Source organism: Budorcas taxicolor, chromosome 9, assembly GCF_023091745.1.
Source record: "Budorcas taxicolor isolate Tak-1 chromosome 9, Takin1.1, whole genome shotgun sequence".
NCBI lineage: Eukaryota > Metazoa > Chordata > Mammalia > Artiodactyla > Bovidae > Budorcas > Budorcas taxicolor.
In genome coordinates, this window is record NC_068918.1 from 87,441,374 (window position 1) to 87,456,768 (window position 15,395).

The 15,395-nt window shown below is 54.7% G+C and overlaps 1 protein-coding gene across 1 annotated transcript in view; it reads left to right on the forward strand.

Moving 5' to 3' along the window:
* The window catches only part of IGF2R (insulin like growth factor 2 receptor), a 102,683-nt gene that overhangs the window by 35,392 nt on the left and 51,896 nt on the right, over positions 1-15,395 (forward strand). Inside the window, exons 5-11 of the mRNA XM_052645461.1 lie at positions 439-571; positions 1,014-1,143; positions 2,968-3,073; positions 6,005-6,167; positions 6,325-6,493; positions 7,333-7,436; positions 13,461-13,625. Of these exons, the coding sequence (XP_052501421.1) occupies positions 439-571; positions 1,014-1,143; positions 2,968-3,073; positions 6,005-6,167; positions 6,325-6,493; positions 7,333-7,436; positions 13,461-13,625 (970 nt within the window). The remainder of the gene's footprint in view (positions 1-438; positions 572-1,013; positions 1,144-2,967; positions 3,074-6,004; positions 6,168-6,324; positions 6,494-7,332; positions 7,437-13,460; positions 13,626-15,395) is intronic.

Sequence of the window (15,395 nt, forward strand, 5' to 3'; positions counted from 1 at the left end):
CATCTCTTGTGACTCGGTGGAATTGTTAAAGGGTTGATCTGGTGGTTGTAGAAATATTGGCTCAGAGTTGGGTACATGGAAGCTGGAACCTAGAGGCCCCCTTAAAAGAGATTATTGCAGGCAGGAGAGGACTTGCTGCCAGGGTGATGTGAGGTGGTTGCTAAGGGAGGGTAGGGACAGGGAGCCATGAGTGAGCACCCTGGTGGAAACGGACCGGGTGGCGGGGAGGGAAGGGGCAGGCAGGAGATGCTCACGGGAGCAGCCGGAGCCCTGCAGGCCTTGATTATGTGGTTCTCGGGGGCCTCACTGGAAACCCTGAGGCATGGAGCCCGGTGTCATGTGGCAGAGGTCACAGGCTTTGCCGTGCCCCTGCCCACCCCCCTCCCCCCAACCCGAAGGCGTGTGTGGAAGCCCCTCCTTCTCCCTTCTCTCTCCCAGGTGCCGTGTTACGCTTTCGACAGAGGGCTCAAGAAGCATGATTTAAACCCACTGATCAAGACCAGCGGTGCTTACTTGGTGGACGACTCTGACCCGGATACATCTCTGTTCATCAATGTCTGCAGGGATATAGGTCTGTGTCTGAGGGAATCGGGTGGGAGGGGGGGAAAGATTTATTCAGAGCCTTCAGTGCCTTTGCCCCAGCACCGTAGGGTTCCCGTGGCTCCAAGAGGAAGGGGTACATCCCTTAGCCACCAGCCACGTCTCGTGTCCCGGCTTCCCAGCCCCTCCTGCGGACCAGGGGCAGAGCCAGCGTTCCAGTGCTTCATCCTTGCTTTCCAGCTGCCCAGCTGGGCAGAGAGCTCATCCCCTTGTCCACTTTCAGAGCGGGCCTTGGCTTGCCCAGGGTCTCGGGATGGGATCCTGCTCGTCCTTGTTTCCAAATATCTTTTACCTTATATTGGAGACTTTAAGAAAATTTGCAGTTTTTCCAAGAGCCCCTGGACCCAAGGTTTGAGTGTGATTGCTGTGCCCGGTGCGTGGTCTGATGCGCTGTCACGTGTTACCTCTTCCAGATGCGCTCCGGGCCTCGAGTCCGAGAGTGCGTGTGTGTCCCCCCGGCGCAGCCGCCTGCCTGGTGAGAGGGGACCGCGCGTTCGACGTGGGCCGGCCCCAGGAGGGGCTGAAGCTTGTGAGCAATGACAGGTCAGTCTGCGGTTGGCAGGGGCAGTTCTCAGCAAGAGCCTGGCTTTTCAGGGGAGCTGCAAGAATACCCCTTTTCACCAGGGCTTGAGAAAGGCCTTGCCAAGTGACTACTACTTCACACATTCTTATAAACTTACTGGTCATTGCTCGAGTTGCATATTCTTGGTGACTTTCTAATCATTTGTTTCTTAGAGCAGGAACACGTTTATCGTGATGCAGCCAGCATCCATCCATGTGGGTTCCGTTTCATGAATTCGCCACTACCTTATGGTGTGTTTGAGTGTCTTCCCTGCTTCATCCCCCTGACATTGGTTTTATGTCCATAGTTTTATCTCTTCTTTAAAAAAAAAAACCACAGTCCTGGAGGGCAAGCGGCAGGAGGGCCACTTTGCCGTTGTCCTTCTGGGTACAGTTTGCTTCCCGACTGGGGTCCGGTGGGCCCCCTAGCCCGCCGTGGGCCCCCTAGCTTCTGGCAGGGGTGGTTCATTTTCTCTTACGGAGCCCTGCGTTGACACACGCTCTCCTTCTGACTTGTGTTTGCCCCTGGCTTGGCAGAGAGCTTGCTCTCTCCGGTGGGTCCCACGTGACCACGTCCTGAACTTGGAGCGAGGATTTTTATCCACTCTCTGTTCCCGGAGCCCTTTGGTAGACGTCTCACTGCACCTGCTCCCGTCTGGAACTCGTGGTGTATCAGTGTGTGCAATTATAGACTGCACTCTGTCCCCAGAAAACACTGGCGCATGACCTAAATTGAAGCATGCTGGGAGATTCCCACATGTGCGAGTGTGTCCGCCTGCCAGGGCCGCCCAAACTGAGTGCTGCAGGATGCCCAGGCAGCTCCTCTAGCTCCCTCTCAGCTCTGGAGGCCGAGGTGTCTGTGGGGGGCGTGGTGGGGGGCTCCTCCTGAGACCCTTGGTCTCAGCTTGTGGACGGCTGCCTCCTCCCTATGTCCCCTTGTGATCTTCCCTCTGTGTCTGTGTCCCGAGCCCCTCTCCTTATAAGGACAGCTCTCCTGTCTCAGGGGCCCACTCCAGCGACCTCATCTTCATCCCCTCCTCCAAGGCCCCCCGTGTCCAAATACAGTCATGTCGGGGATGCTGGGCATCGGGGGCTTCCGCTTGTGAAATTTGCGGGGACAGAGTTCAGCCTCTCACCCTGTCTTCAAGTGATAAACGGGCACTTCTTCCTGCTGGCAGGGGCTGGAGAGGACTCTCCGGAGAGCGTGGGCATGGAGTGAAAGCCCAAGGTCACCTTCAGAGACCAGGAAGGTCGTCTGTTTTTGGTGCCTCTGTGGCCACGGCCCGCAGCGAGGCCAGTACCCCATGGACCTTTCCAGGGTCTGTCTGCCTGCCTGTGGGAGGCCATGAGGCCAGTGCTCTGGGCGGTTATCAGGTTTAAAAAAGAAGTCCTCGGTTTGCACTGAAAAGTTGCCATTTAGAGAGGAAGTGGTCTTGCAGCCTCGTGGGCTGAAAGGCGCTTGGCCAGCTGGGCTGTGTTTGTTTTGTTTTGTTAGATGGTTTATGATTTTGTTCCTTGTCCTCCCGACAGCTTTTCTAAGAACTTAAGTTTACATGGTGATTATTTGGCTCTTTTTTTGGGTTTTGTTTGTTTTTTGAGAAAGTACAGCACTCATTGACGTTCACTTAAATTTTATGTCCCCCAAATGAAAATAAACACGAGTGAGTCTGTCCTGTGGTGTCTTTTATGTCTGTGACCTACATCTGTTCTCCTCTCGCCTGAATGAGGGTGCCGAGGGCAGCATGAAGTGGGCTGTGATGTCCGAGTTGGTCACGCTCACTCTCTCCCCGACGTGTGCATCTCCAGGCTCGTCCTGAGTTACGTGAAGGAAGGGGCCGGCCAGCCAGACTTCTGTGACGGCCATAGCCCGGCGGTGACCATCACGTTCGTGTGCCCGTCGGAGCGCAGAGAGGTGAGTGGCTTGACCTGAGCTCTGCACCCCAGCGGCGTTCAGCGGTCCCGCATCCGGGGGTCCCCGTCGGGGAGACGAGCCACCGTGGACGGGGAAGCCAAGTGGGCCCGGGCTAGACCCGGCCATGTGCCGAACGTGCCTGGTTGGCTGTGTACTATTTCGCAACCAGCCCGAGGGGCCTCCGTCTACACCCGTAGGATGGTGTTTTCGTTCAAGGGTCGCGTGGGATGACATCTGATAGTTCAGGGACAGATTTTTTTTTTTAAAAAAACTTCACAGCAAGGCGGCTGTCAGTAAATATTTGAAAAAAAAAATGTACATATGATCCTGAACCTGTGGATTTCACGTGTCTGTTGACTGCTTCGGGTGAGGCAAGGTAAAAACGGCTAAGTGGTTTGTAGGAGCATAGTAAGAAACGAGTTGTGCAGATGGCGTGTAGGCCTGGCAGACAGCGCTCTGGGGTTCCGGGGGTGGGTACCAGTGTAGGGGAAACGAGGGCCCGAAGGGAGATTCCTGCAGCCTCAAGAAGCGCGTTCGCCCCCTCACCTGCATGCCCGCCCCCTGCCCACGGGCAGATTGATGACTCGCTGTTTACTCAAATTCCAGTGCCCGCTGTAAACTCCTTGAGGGTAGGGCCTTGCATCTGCTGTGTCCTTGGGCCCCGGGCCAGTGCAGTCCCTCAGGTCCTTTGCTGCTTAAGTGTCTTTGCAGATGGCAGTGCTGCTGAAGGGAGGCGTCCCCAGGGAGGAAGGGTAGGGCTTTCCTCCAATTTATTTCTGCCTGTCCTCCCCGCAGAATGAAGTAGGAGGAACAGAATTCTTTTGCCAAAGAATGTCCTCCCCCAAACAAACGTGGAATTTGCTCTGCTTTCTGGCTGGCAGCTGGCCGTTTTGTATGTGTGTGTGTTGCGGGTTGGGGGGGTGTGGAGAATGAGACTACAGTGCGGGTCCAGCCAGACTTCCGGGGCTGCGTGGTGTCAACTCAGCCAAGACCAGGCGGGCCAGTAAACGACGCTGGTCCCGAATGTGATTGTGAGGAGTGTCATTTATACTTTTTTTTTGCATGTATTTGTGTATTTCTTCTTTCCATCATACAAGTGGGAATCAGAATTAGGGAGATGCTCTAAGGTGGCCGTGGTCTCGGTGTTTCCCCCTCTGATCTGTGCTGCGTCCAGCGAGCCTCATTCCACACTCTCACGGGGAAGACAGTGGAGAGTGCCCCTCCCTTCTCCATGGGACACGAGGCGGTCGAGGCTGGTGTGTCCTCCGTGGAGCTTACGAGGTTCTGTGTCCAGCCTGACTGTCGCCTGGGCAGAGCTTGAGTGACTTAGGCCCGGGGCCCTTAATACTTAGAAGGTTTATTGAAGCATTTTCACCGGCTCATTAAATGCTTTTAGAAGCTGGAACTTTAGTAAAACGTTCACCTTGTCACATAAATCTCTTTTAGAAAGCTTTACTTGAATTTACATACTGTAAAAATTCGCCCAGCCTAAGTGCAGTTTAATGGTTATTAGTGCGCTAACCCAATTGCACAATTATCGCCTCAGAACTTTTCCATCACCCAGAGAAGCCTCGTGCCCAGCCACCATCACCCCCTGCTCACCCAGCCTTGGCCACCACCGTGAGCCCCGCCTCTGCCCCTTGGCCTCTGCCTTCCCTGACCTCCCACGTACGTGGAGTCACACGGCCTTGGGCGTCCGGCTGCTCTCGCTCAGCGCTCGGTCCACATCTCTGTTTGTTTGTCCGGCTGCCCTCAGCCAAGGGGTTAGTTGGGGCATCGATTTCCTGAGTAAGCGGTCGGGGCTGGACTTGGACCTCTGCAGCTTGTTGGCCACGTGATGGTGAAACTGGCATTGGGCCCCACGTCTGGCACTCAGCAGGTGTTCAGTAAGCGTTGGCAGCGTGAGGTGCCCAGAGGCAGCACGGCTGCACCTGATGCCAGGGCCGGGGAGAGGACCACTCCTCCAGGGACGTCAGAGGGTGGCACTGCGTCCCTGTTCACAGTGACTTCCTGCTCAGCACCCATCCCAGAGGGTGGGCTTGTGGGTGGGGTGACAGCCTGGCCTCACCCGGGAGCAAAACTGATCTGAGTACACGTGAAGCCTGCCCAAGACCCTGTGGACATTCCTAGGAAGGGGCTAGGGACCATCTCCCTGTGGATATTCATAAGAGAGGGCTAGGGACTGTCTCCCCCATGGACATTCATAAGAGGGGGCTAGGGACCGTCTCCCCCTTGGACATTCATAAGAGGGGGCTAGGGACCATTTCTGCTATGGACATTCATAAGAGGGGGTTAGGGACTGTCTCCCCCGTGGACTTTCATAAGAGAGGGCTAGGGACTGTCTCCTCCACGGACATTCATAAGAGGGGCTAGGGACTGTCTCCCTGTGGACATTCATAAGAGGAGGCTAGGGACCATCTCCCCTGTGGACATTCCTTGGAGGGTCTAGGGACCGTCTACCCCATGGACGTTCATAAGAGGGGTCTAGGGACCATCTCCCCCGTGGACATGCCTAGGAGGGGCTAGGGCCTGTCTCCCCAGGTGCGCGCAGATGCAGTGGTTTCCACCCCCCTGGAGGGGCCGTCCATCTGGCGCCTGTGACAGAAAGGAGTGGACAGGCCACAGGCCCTGCACACATGGTGACTGCTAGCCAGGAGCGTGGTGGGGCAGGGGAGACTGCGTTCAGGGTGGGTTCCCAGGCTGAAGTTTGCATGTGACTCTGAAAGGGACCGGAAGAGCCGCAGAGAAGCGGAGTTGTCACCAGTCAAATCGTCACAATCCGTTAGGGGCCGTGGCAGTACTAGAATGAGAACAACGTTAAAACCCCAGTAGCACACCCTTGAACTTTTCCGCAAGCAGAGAAACTCTGTCTGCATTTGAGCCGTGTGAATAAAATGAATCTTTCTCCCTTTTTCTCCGGGTTTGTGGCAGGGCACCATTCCCAAGCTCACGGCGAAATCTAACTGCCGCTTTGAGATCGAGTGGGTCACCGAGTACGCCTGCCACAGGGATTACCTGGAAAGCCAGAGCTGCTCCCTGAGCAGCGCGCAGCATGACGTGGCGGTCGACCTCCAGCCGCTGAGCCGGGTGGGAGGTGAGTGGGGGGGCCCTGAGGGCCGGGAGGGGCCCCGGGCTGAGCACTCCCTGCCCCGGGGCGGGCGCTGCAGGTCAGACGGGAGGAGGCTGTGCTCTCCCAGGCTTGTGCGTGTCGCGAAGCCCCTTCTCGTGTGTCCCCCTTTCCTCAACCTCAGACTCCTTGTTCTACACTTCGGAGGCGGACGAGTATACATATTATTTGAGCGTCTGCGGAGGAAGCCAAGTGCCCATCTGTAATAAGAAAGATGCTGCGGTGTGCCAAGTGAAAAAGGCAGATTCCACTCAAGTCAAAGTGGCCGGGAGACCCCAGAACCTGACCCTCCGGTGCGTACAGCCCCCGTGTGACTCTCAAGGGCATCCTGCATGTCCCTGTGAAGCCTAACATGCTCCCTTGCCAGCCGCCTGCTTCCATTTTCCACAGGGAAGTCAGCTAAGTTGGCATTTTTTTTCTTGCTTGAGTCAGGCAAGTGCCATTTGTTGCTGACCCAGGTGGATGTTTTTCCTAGCTTTACAGTACAAATGCTTCTATTTAGTACGGTTTGTTTTATAATCTGTTGTCTGTAGGGAACTGTACTGTAGCAAAGTTACTTGATTAGTTGATATGGCTTTTGCGTTTTACAGCTTATGTTTCTTAGAAGTTTTGAGTTTTCTCTGGCGGTTTGAGAAATCTGAAACACCACTGGCATCACCAAGAGTTGAACAACCAGGCGAATGCATTCAGGACATTTCTCCTGACCCCTGAAGTCAGGAGTTACCTTCACAAAAGCTTTTATCAAAGCGTTAGTTCTCTGAAATTGTCATCCGGGGTCCCTCTGTCAGACTTTCTGTGGCAGTTGCTGGTAGAGCTGTGTCTTCTTGGGCATAAATTATTTTGTACGGAACCCCAAAATGAGAGCAGAAGAGTCCCCATGTTCCCAGTAGAACCTTTCGCGCTTTCATCCAGCCAGTTATCACTTTGAAGTGAGAGGATGACAAGCGCATCCATTTGGAACTCTTTTCCTCTGGACGATCCTGCCCCAGACGGCGGGAGTGTGTCCCCAGCTGTTTGCGTCTGTGCTGGTCTGTGGATGGTGTGCAAAAGTCTTAATGTAGAAATGCTTAGACGTTCAAGTTTCTTTCTTGTTTCTACCAAACGTGTGTGTGCGTATGTTACAAAAACCTAGGTACTCGGACGGAGACCTCACCTTGATCTATTTCGGGGGTGAGGAGTGCAGCTCCGGCTTCCAGCGGATGAGTGTCATCAACTTCGAGTGCAATCAGACAGCAGGTGAGTGCGCTTGAGACAGTGGCAGCCGTGCGTCAGTGGGCCGGGTGCGTGGAGGCAAAGGGGTGGGGGGTGGTCAGACCTTCTCCTGCAGATGGGGCCCCACAAGGCCCCCTCTGTGGTAGCGGGCAGGAGGACCCCCACCCCCCCCTGCCAGCAGTGGACACACACGTCCTGTTTCCATGTTCTGTTTGTTCTGGGAGTGGGCCCGGCATTGGGCTCACCGGGAAAGCCTTTCTGTCCCGCATTCAGCTCTCGCTGGAGTGTGGACGGAGCTTGTGGGCTGGGCTGCTCACCACCTTCTGGTGGGTTGTCACCCAATAACTCTGCTTCCAGGAAACAAGTTTCTAGGTGAACCTTTCTGCAGTTGGTTGCCCTGCTATAGAGGTTGGCTTCCGGGGATTGTAAGAGGCCACAGGGCAGCTTTAAGTGGAGTGGAGGGCTTCCCTGGGGGCTCAGATGGTAAAGAATCAGCCTGTGATACAGGAGACTTGGGTTTGATCCCTGGGTTGGGAAGATCCCCTGGAGGAGGGAATGGCAGCCCACTCTGGTATTCTTGCCTGGAGAATCCCGTGGACAGAGGAGCCTGCTGGGCTACAGTCCATGGGGTCCACGACTGAGCAGCTAACACCCTGAGTCTTTCTAAGCGACTGAGAAGCTTCCTCGAGGCCACCATGGCGCTGCCATTTCCTCCACGCGGTTGGGGTCTGTTGAGAGGTGATGGGGGTCTCACCCTCATCAGAGCGCCATCCTTTCCCAGGCCCCCCAAACGGTGACCTCCCCTGCTTCTCTGCGTGCTGGCCGGGCCTCAGCCCAGAGCTGCAGCCTGGGAACTACCCGAGTCCGGCCCTATCCGCATAGCCGGCCAGCTCGCCCCATCCCTCCACCCCGAGGGGCCCCTGGTTCCTCCCTCTGTTTGTTTTGTACGTTCCCATGGAAGAGCTTTAACCTTCTGGTCCTGGGGCAGGTTCCTACGTGATTTACCGGGGGTCTGGGAGAGGCAGCCGTGCGTGGCGGGAGCCAAGCTTTAGAGGCAGATGTCTGAAGGTGAACGCGGGCAGGAGAGGGGGTGACTCGCCCCCGGGGCCCAAGCAGAGACTCACCTGGCATGAAGCAGGTGGGAGGGCGTCAGGGTGCTCCTCGGTTCCCATTGGCCCCCGCCGCCGTCCCCATGGTTCACGGCCCTGCTTGTGGTCTGTCAGCCCCCCTTAACCCCCACGCGCGTCCTGGTCTTCACGTTGGAGTCGTGTTCTCAGTTGATTCATTGAACACGTCTTATTGATTCCTGTCTGTGAGGCCTGGGGACGCCTTGATGGCTGAGAGCTCTATGGGTGTGTGCAGAGCAGAGGCAGGGGGAGAATGGTGCTGGGGACCACAGTGCAGGGTGGTGCGGGCAGGGTCAGGGCGCCTGGCAAGGTCTGTCACTGGGGGCCTGTGTCAGGAGGAAGGTGCCCAGGTCAGTGGGCTGGTGTCTGGGTCCCCCCTGAGGACTAGGAGGTGCTGTGTGGATGAGGCGTATGGGACAGTGCGGGGCTGAGCCAGGCGCCAAAGATGGGGGCCAAGGGGCTGACGCTCGTAGCAGGAGGAGCAGCTCGTGCAGAGGTGGGCATCGGGGTGGCCGTGAGCAGGTCAGAGCCAAAGGCCCCAACCCTGGCTAAAGAGAGTGTGGGGGGCACTGTGGGGATCTCATGTCCTGCGGAGGGTCTGGACTCCGTCTAGAAACCAGTGTACAGGGGCTGGTTGGTGGTGGTGGGGGGAAGTGGGACACACATCTGGCTTGGGTGCGGCCTCTGGATCTGTCTCCCTCCTGCTGGAAGGCCCCGAGGCCCTCCCCAGATTCTCCATCCCTCTGCCGTCATCCCCAGCTCCTCCGGGCCCTCAGGAGGCCCTCTTCGAAGTCCACCCCTTCCTCTCCTCCTGGGCCCCCCGGGAAAGGCAGCCTCCTCCCTGCCCCCAAGTCCCCCGCCCAGACCCTCGGGCGGCCTGCCCCCACCCTGGCCGGGTGGGCGGCTCTGCTGCGGGCGCCCTGTGTGGGCCAGGGCCCCCTCCACCCGGTCGCTGCCGCCTCCGGCCGTGCGTCTGCGCTTTTTATTAATGACTTGGCTGAGGTGGTCGGGAATGCGCTGATCTCATCTGGGCACGTTGGGAGGATCGAATGATCACCCCCGAAGACCGCAGGAGGATGTTGAGGAGGGCCCCTGGTCAGGGACTCCCAGGAAAGACCCGGGAGTCGTGCCAGGAAGCTTGAGAGCCCAAGTGGGCTGGAGACTGGAAAAACGATTAGAGGTCATTCTTTTTTTTTTTCCCCTTTTTGTTAGGAAAGTTTTCGAATCTATAAGTAGAAGGAACATTACGATGAAAACTTACATGCCTACCCCTCAGGCTAAACAGTCGTTAATGTTTTACCAAATTTGCTCCACGTTTATACGCTCCATCACATCAGTGATGGATCGTAACACTGCACCCCGACTCCAAGAGAGGACATTCCTTCACGTAACCTTGGTGCCAAAGAGCTGGCAAGGTGAACGGTGATGCTCTAATCCTGAAGACACTTGTCTTCCTAGGTTCATTTTGTTGCGACTGGTGACACAGAGACCCGACCTGGAGACTTTTAGATGTTTTTGTGGGAGACTTTGAGCCCCTTTCAGGCTGGAGTTGGATTATGAAATATTTAAAGCTCCCTCCACCTCTGTAATTTGGAGCTAACTATATGTACTGTAGTGCGGCTGCTGCTGCTAAGTCCCTTCAGTCGTGTCCAACTCTGTGCGACCCCATAGACGGCAGCCCACCAGGCTCCCCCGTCCCTGGGATTCTCCAAGCAAGAGCACTGGAGTGGGTTGCCATTTCCTTCTCCAATGCATGAAACTGTGTGTAGTCTAAAATTATTTCACTGTTGCTTTATTTGAGTTTAAGTTTAGAGAACTTAGAGAAGAGAAGCCCTTAGTGGAGTCTCATGTTTATTGGATAAATGTAATAATGTATTTTTTGCATGTTTGAATGGGTGTTAATTGGCCACGGAATCTTGTGAAGGGTGGTTTATAGTTCAGCTTGGATTTCCAGGAATTATTTAGGCTTATGAGTTGAGGGCGGAGAAGGCAATGGCACCCCACTCCAGTACTCTTGTCTGGAAAATCCCATGGACGGAGGAGCCTGGTGGGCTGCAGTCCATGGGGTAGCTAAGAGTCGGACATGACTGAGCGACTTGACTTTCACTTTTCACTTTCATGCATTGGAGAAGGAAATGGCAACCCACTCCAGTGCTCTTGCTTGGAGAATCCCAGGGACGGGGGAGCCTGGTGGGCTGCCGTCTGTGGGGTCGCACAGAGTCGGACACGACTGAGGCGACTTAGCAGCAGCAGCAGCAGCAGCAGCAGCATGAGTTTAGGGTTTCCTGCTTTTCAAGACACAGAGGTGCATAAGTTTCTTCCTTCCATCCATGATGTATTTTCTTTACCATTTGTTTCAATAACTTCACATCTCGTTTGATGTAATAGATCTTATTATTGGTGATCCTGTCAAACTAGGACATTAGACTATTTTGCGGGGAGGAGTTTCGTTAGCCTGGGCTAGTAACACACCATCCACAAATCCAAGGGGCAGGTGATCACATTGAAGACGTCGTTTCTCTAGTCTCCGTGCAGGTCTCGGGGGCCTCTGCTCTGTGCGGTTGCTTGGAGACAGTGCATTTTCTACCTCGTATTGCTGCTGTCTGTGGATGTGGCCTCAGGATTCCACAAAGGATGGGAACTGCAGTTTTTTTTTTTTTTTTTTTTTTAAAATTTAATGGGCCAGAACTAAGAGACCTGACCCAACTTCAAAGGCTGGGAGGCAGGAAATGTGGTTGAGCTGTGTGCCCTGAGGGAAGGTTGAACCGGTCTGGCGAGTGGGCAGCCCCGTCTCTGTCGGGGTAGAGGAGGAATGGGGCGGGTCCCCGGCTACGGAGGGAAGAGTCCGCTTCGCCTCCCGCTGGTCGTGGAGGCCACATACCCTGAGGCCGCGTAAAGGGTGTGCTGGGAATGGACCTGTGCAGGTGGGATACCCAGGAAGCTTTCGGAATTGCGTGGAGAGCACTGATGGAGAGATTACAGAAAGTCACCCTGATCCCGCTGGTGGGTGGAAACCCATAGGAAAATAGCGGTCCTAGAGGCAAGGCCATTGTGTGTTTAAAAAGCCACGTGGTCTGAATGAACGAGTCATTTATTTTAATATGTTAAATTATCCGACTTGTTTGTAATAGTTGTATAAGAATTGTAAGAATGAACCTAGTTTTATGTGTTTGAACCTAAAACCAACCAAACAAAAGAAACGTAGATTGGTAGTGAGGAGTCTTAGTTTTCTATTCTCTAAAAGTTCTCCGAGGAGTTAAATAAGAATGCAGGTCAGGGGCAGGTCGGCCAGTGGTTATTTAAATTTTACTTAAAATGGACTCTCCCTGTGGATCATTAGGGCGTTTCAGATGCAAACCTAGCTCCTAAGGGAGGATGACCCTAGAACCATTCACAGTACTATTGGTATTTAATCGTCTGTGAAGTTACTTGGTAAAAGAAAAACACTCTGAATGCCTCAGGTTTTCAGGAAACACAGATCTTTTCTGATTCGTGAAATACTGATCCAGCGGGGAGCAGTGTAAACCTTGTGGGTGGATTGGGGGCTCAGGAGCATTGAAAAAAGCTGGAGGAGCTTCACTGCGGGGCTTCACATGGGGGGCATCGTTGTCTCAGCTAGAGAGGGTGGGCTCTGTGTTGTTGGTAAGGAGGTTGGGAGCACTGGTTCTTAGGGAGAACAGCTTAGGGTACTTAAAAAAAAAAGTTTGAAAAACAGAAGAAAGAAAAAACCCCGTAGTAGCGCAGGGAAGTACTGCTGCTTTGCGGCTCTGAGTCTGGCTCTGGGGCCAGACCGTCTGGGTTTGATTTCTGGCTTTCTAGCTCTGGAGCCATAGGCAAACTACTTAGCCCTCCTAAATCTCCAGAACAGGGCTGAAACTGTCCCCGTGCTACAGGGTGTGAAGGATGAAATCCTCGGATGGATGTGGAGCCCTTAACGCAGACCACGTTGTTTGCCATCCAGCCCGGCGGAGAATGCTGGGCTTAGCCCTGCCCACCTTGGCTTGAGCTCCGTGTGCAACTAGCCGCTGTTGCTGGTGTTACAGCTGCAACGATTATATTATTAAAGATTTAATAGAAGTTGCAATTGAAGCAGCGTTCACTCTTGGTGCAAAATATTATCTCCCTTTTCGTTAGAACATTGTTCTCTTCAGGGCACTGAACCTTAAGAAAGGCAAGTCGTGCAGGAGGTCCAGAGGAGGATTATTAAACCATCAAGGGTGGAAAACCGGCTGTTGTGCCAGCAGCGCACTAGCTCGGAAAGGCAAGGGGATAGAATTTCTCGTTGGGGAAAAGTCAACAGGGTTTGCAGAATCCCAGGCTACGTGGACCAGGGAAACTGGCTTGCAGGGAGGGCTGATGGATTGGAGGACAATTTTAGAGGCCCACGCGTGCCCGAGTCCCCAGGATTTGGGATGCTGGCCCCTCTGGGAGTGAGGTTACTAGACCTGAGTGCCCTTCAGCTGGGGGTGGGGGGAGGCCCAGACCTGATCAGACCTTATCTCTCTTCTCTGCTCAATTCAGGGACGAGTCCCTGGGGACTTGTCCTGCTCACAAGCACATCGTTAAGACTGTGATGGTCCTGGAACCGGAGTGACGCCCTGGTCTGACTTAAAAGGGTGTTTATGAGCCTCTGGGAAGCTGACTGCAGGCCGTGAGCTGCCTAGCACTGCCCGGGGGCTCACACCCATTGAAAACACCCTGCTGTCCTGTTGAGGCCATCCTCCTGAGATGAAAGGGGCACAAGGCTGACCGCAGGGGTTCTGCCTGAGACACTCTGGCCTGGGCGCCCTCTTATCTCTGGGGCTGGAGCCCTGAGCTTGTTTGCCTGCTTGCCTGCCCCGGGGGTCCCGTCCTGTGTGCCATCGGGCGGTCCTGGCGTCTCTCACATCGCGGGCACTGTCTCCCTTTCGGCCTGACGCAGGTAACAACGGCAGAGGGGCTCCTGTGTTCACCGGGGAGGTGGACTGCACCTACTTCTTCACGTGGGACACGAAGTACGCCTGCGTGCACGAGAAGGAGGCCCTGCTGTGCAGCGTCTCCGACGGGAAACAGCGCTTCGACCTGTCGGCGCTGGCCCGGCACTCAGGTAGGCGGCCGGAGGTGCGCAAGAACCTTTCCTCTCGCCTCCTGCCCCTCCAGTGTGGTTGGAAATGCTGTTACTGTTCTCTTTGTCAACTGATCGTATCCCAGCCCTTCCTCCCTTCTCACGGAGCAACATGAATTATCAGAGATGACACTGACTCAGGAGTCTGAATTTGAGGTCAGCGTTATTGTTCCCAGTTGGAGTGCCTTGGGCTCCTTTTATCGTAGTTTAGTGAAAAAACGACCAAGTGCCTTCTGTGTGCCAGGCCCTGTATTTTGTGATTAGAAACTTTTTTTTTTTTAACTCTTGTTGCTGAGAAGGTAGATCTTAAAAATTCTCACCACACATACAGAAATTGCTAGTTTCTTGTGATGAATGTTTATCTACACTACTGAGGTGTTCATTTCACAGTGTATACATATATCAAGTTGTGTTGTATATCTACAGCCAGCATGTGGCTTCCCAGGTGGTGCTAGTGGTGAGGAATCCACCTGCCCATGCAGGAGACCTAAGAGACGTGGGTTCGTTCTCTGGGTCGGGAAGGTCCCCCTGGAGGAGGGCGTGACAACGCATTCCAGTGTTCTTGCCTGGAGAATCCCCGTGGACAGAGGAGCCTGGTGGGCTGCAGTCCATGGGGGTAGCAAAGAGTCAGACAGGACTGAGAGACTCAGCTCAGCATGGCACAGCACCGACGAGTTGCCTCTGTCACAGGGGATAGCACGTGACAGGCAGGGTGGCCTGAAGCTGCATAATCACCAGCTGCTATGGGAACGATGACTCATGTGTTCGGAGCCCCCGCTGCTGAGGGCCGCTTTACGTTGGAAGGAGGATCCCTCTGTTGTGGGTGCTAGTCAGGGAACATGAGCCCCATCGCAGATGCCCTCAGGTAGTGGATTGCCCCAGGAGTTACCATCCCGGTGCTCTTGTGGTTCAGCACCTCTGAGCCGCGGGCCTGGGGCTGTGGTTCCCTTCTGTAGGCTGGTGGAGAGGTTGGCCTTCTGTCTGCTGGGCGGGTAGGGCTCTCCGCTCTGCTCAGACCGGGGTGCAAGGCCTCTACTGCCACGTCCAGCTGTGTTGACTCAAGCAGCTTGCCCTCCTCCTCCTCCCCCAGTTTTTCCTTGCTGTAAACTGAGTGCTGCTTTCTAATCCCTCTCTTCACTTTCCTTTTTTTTTTTTTGTAACCATCCCTCTGTCCAAGGCCCAGCCTGAGGTCTGTGAAGGATGCAGAGATGTGTTCAAGCTCAGCTGACTTTGGCCCCCCTCTCTGGTTCCGTGAATAATCAGTCCTGAATATTCTTTGGAAGGACTGACATTGAAACTGAAACTCCAATCCTTTGGCCACCTGCTGCAAAGAACTGACTCATTGGAAAAGACCCTGATGCTGGGAAAGATAGAAGGCGGGAGGAGAAGGGGACGACAGAGGATGAGATGGTTGGATGGAATCACTGACTCAATGGACATGAGTTTGAATAGGCTCTGGGAGTTGATGATGGACAGGGAGGCCTGGCGTGCTGCAGTCCACGGGGTCGCAAAGAGTTGGACACGACTGAGTGACTGAACTGAAGTGGTTCTTTGGGAGCAGGGTGTTTTTGTGTAGCGTTTGCACCCAGGTAATTGAGATGCTGTGAAGTGAGAGCTAAAATCCTTCCCTGATAGTTAGATGTCCTTCTGCGTGAAGGCCCCTCAGCCCTCCCACTGCAGCTTTCAGAACCGTTTGTCCTTGTTTAGCAAGTGGTCCTTCCAGGTTGCTGACAGCCCTGTGTAGTGAGTGGG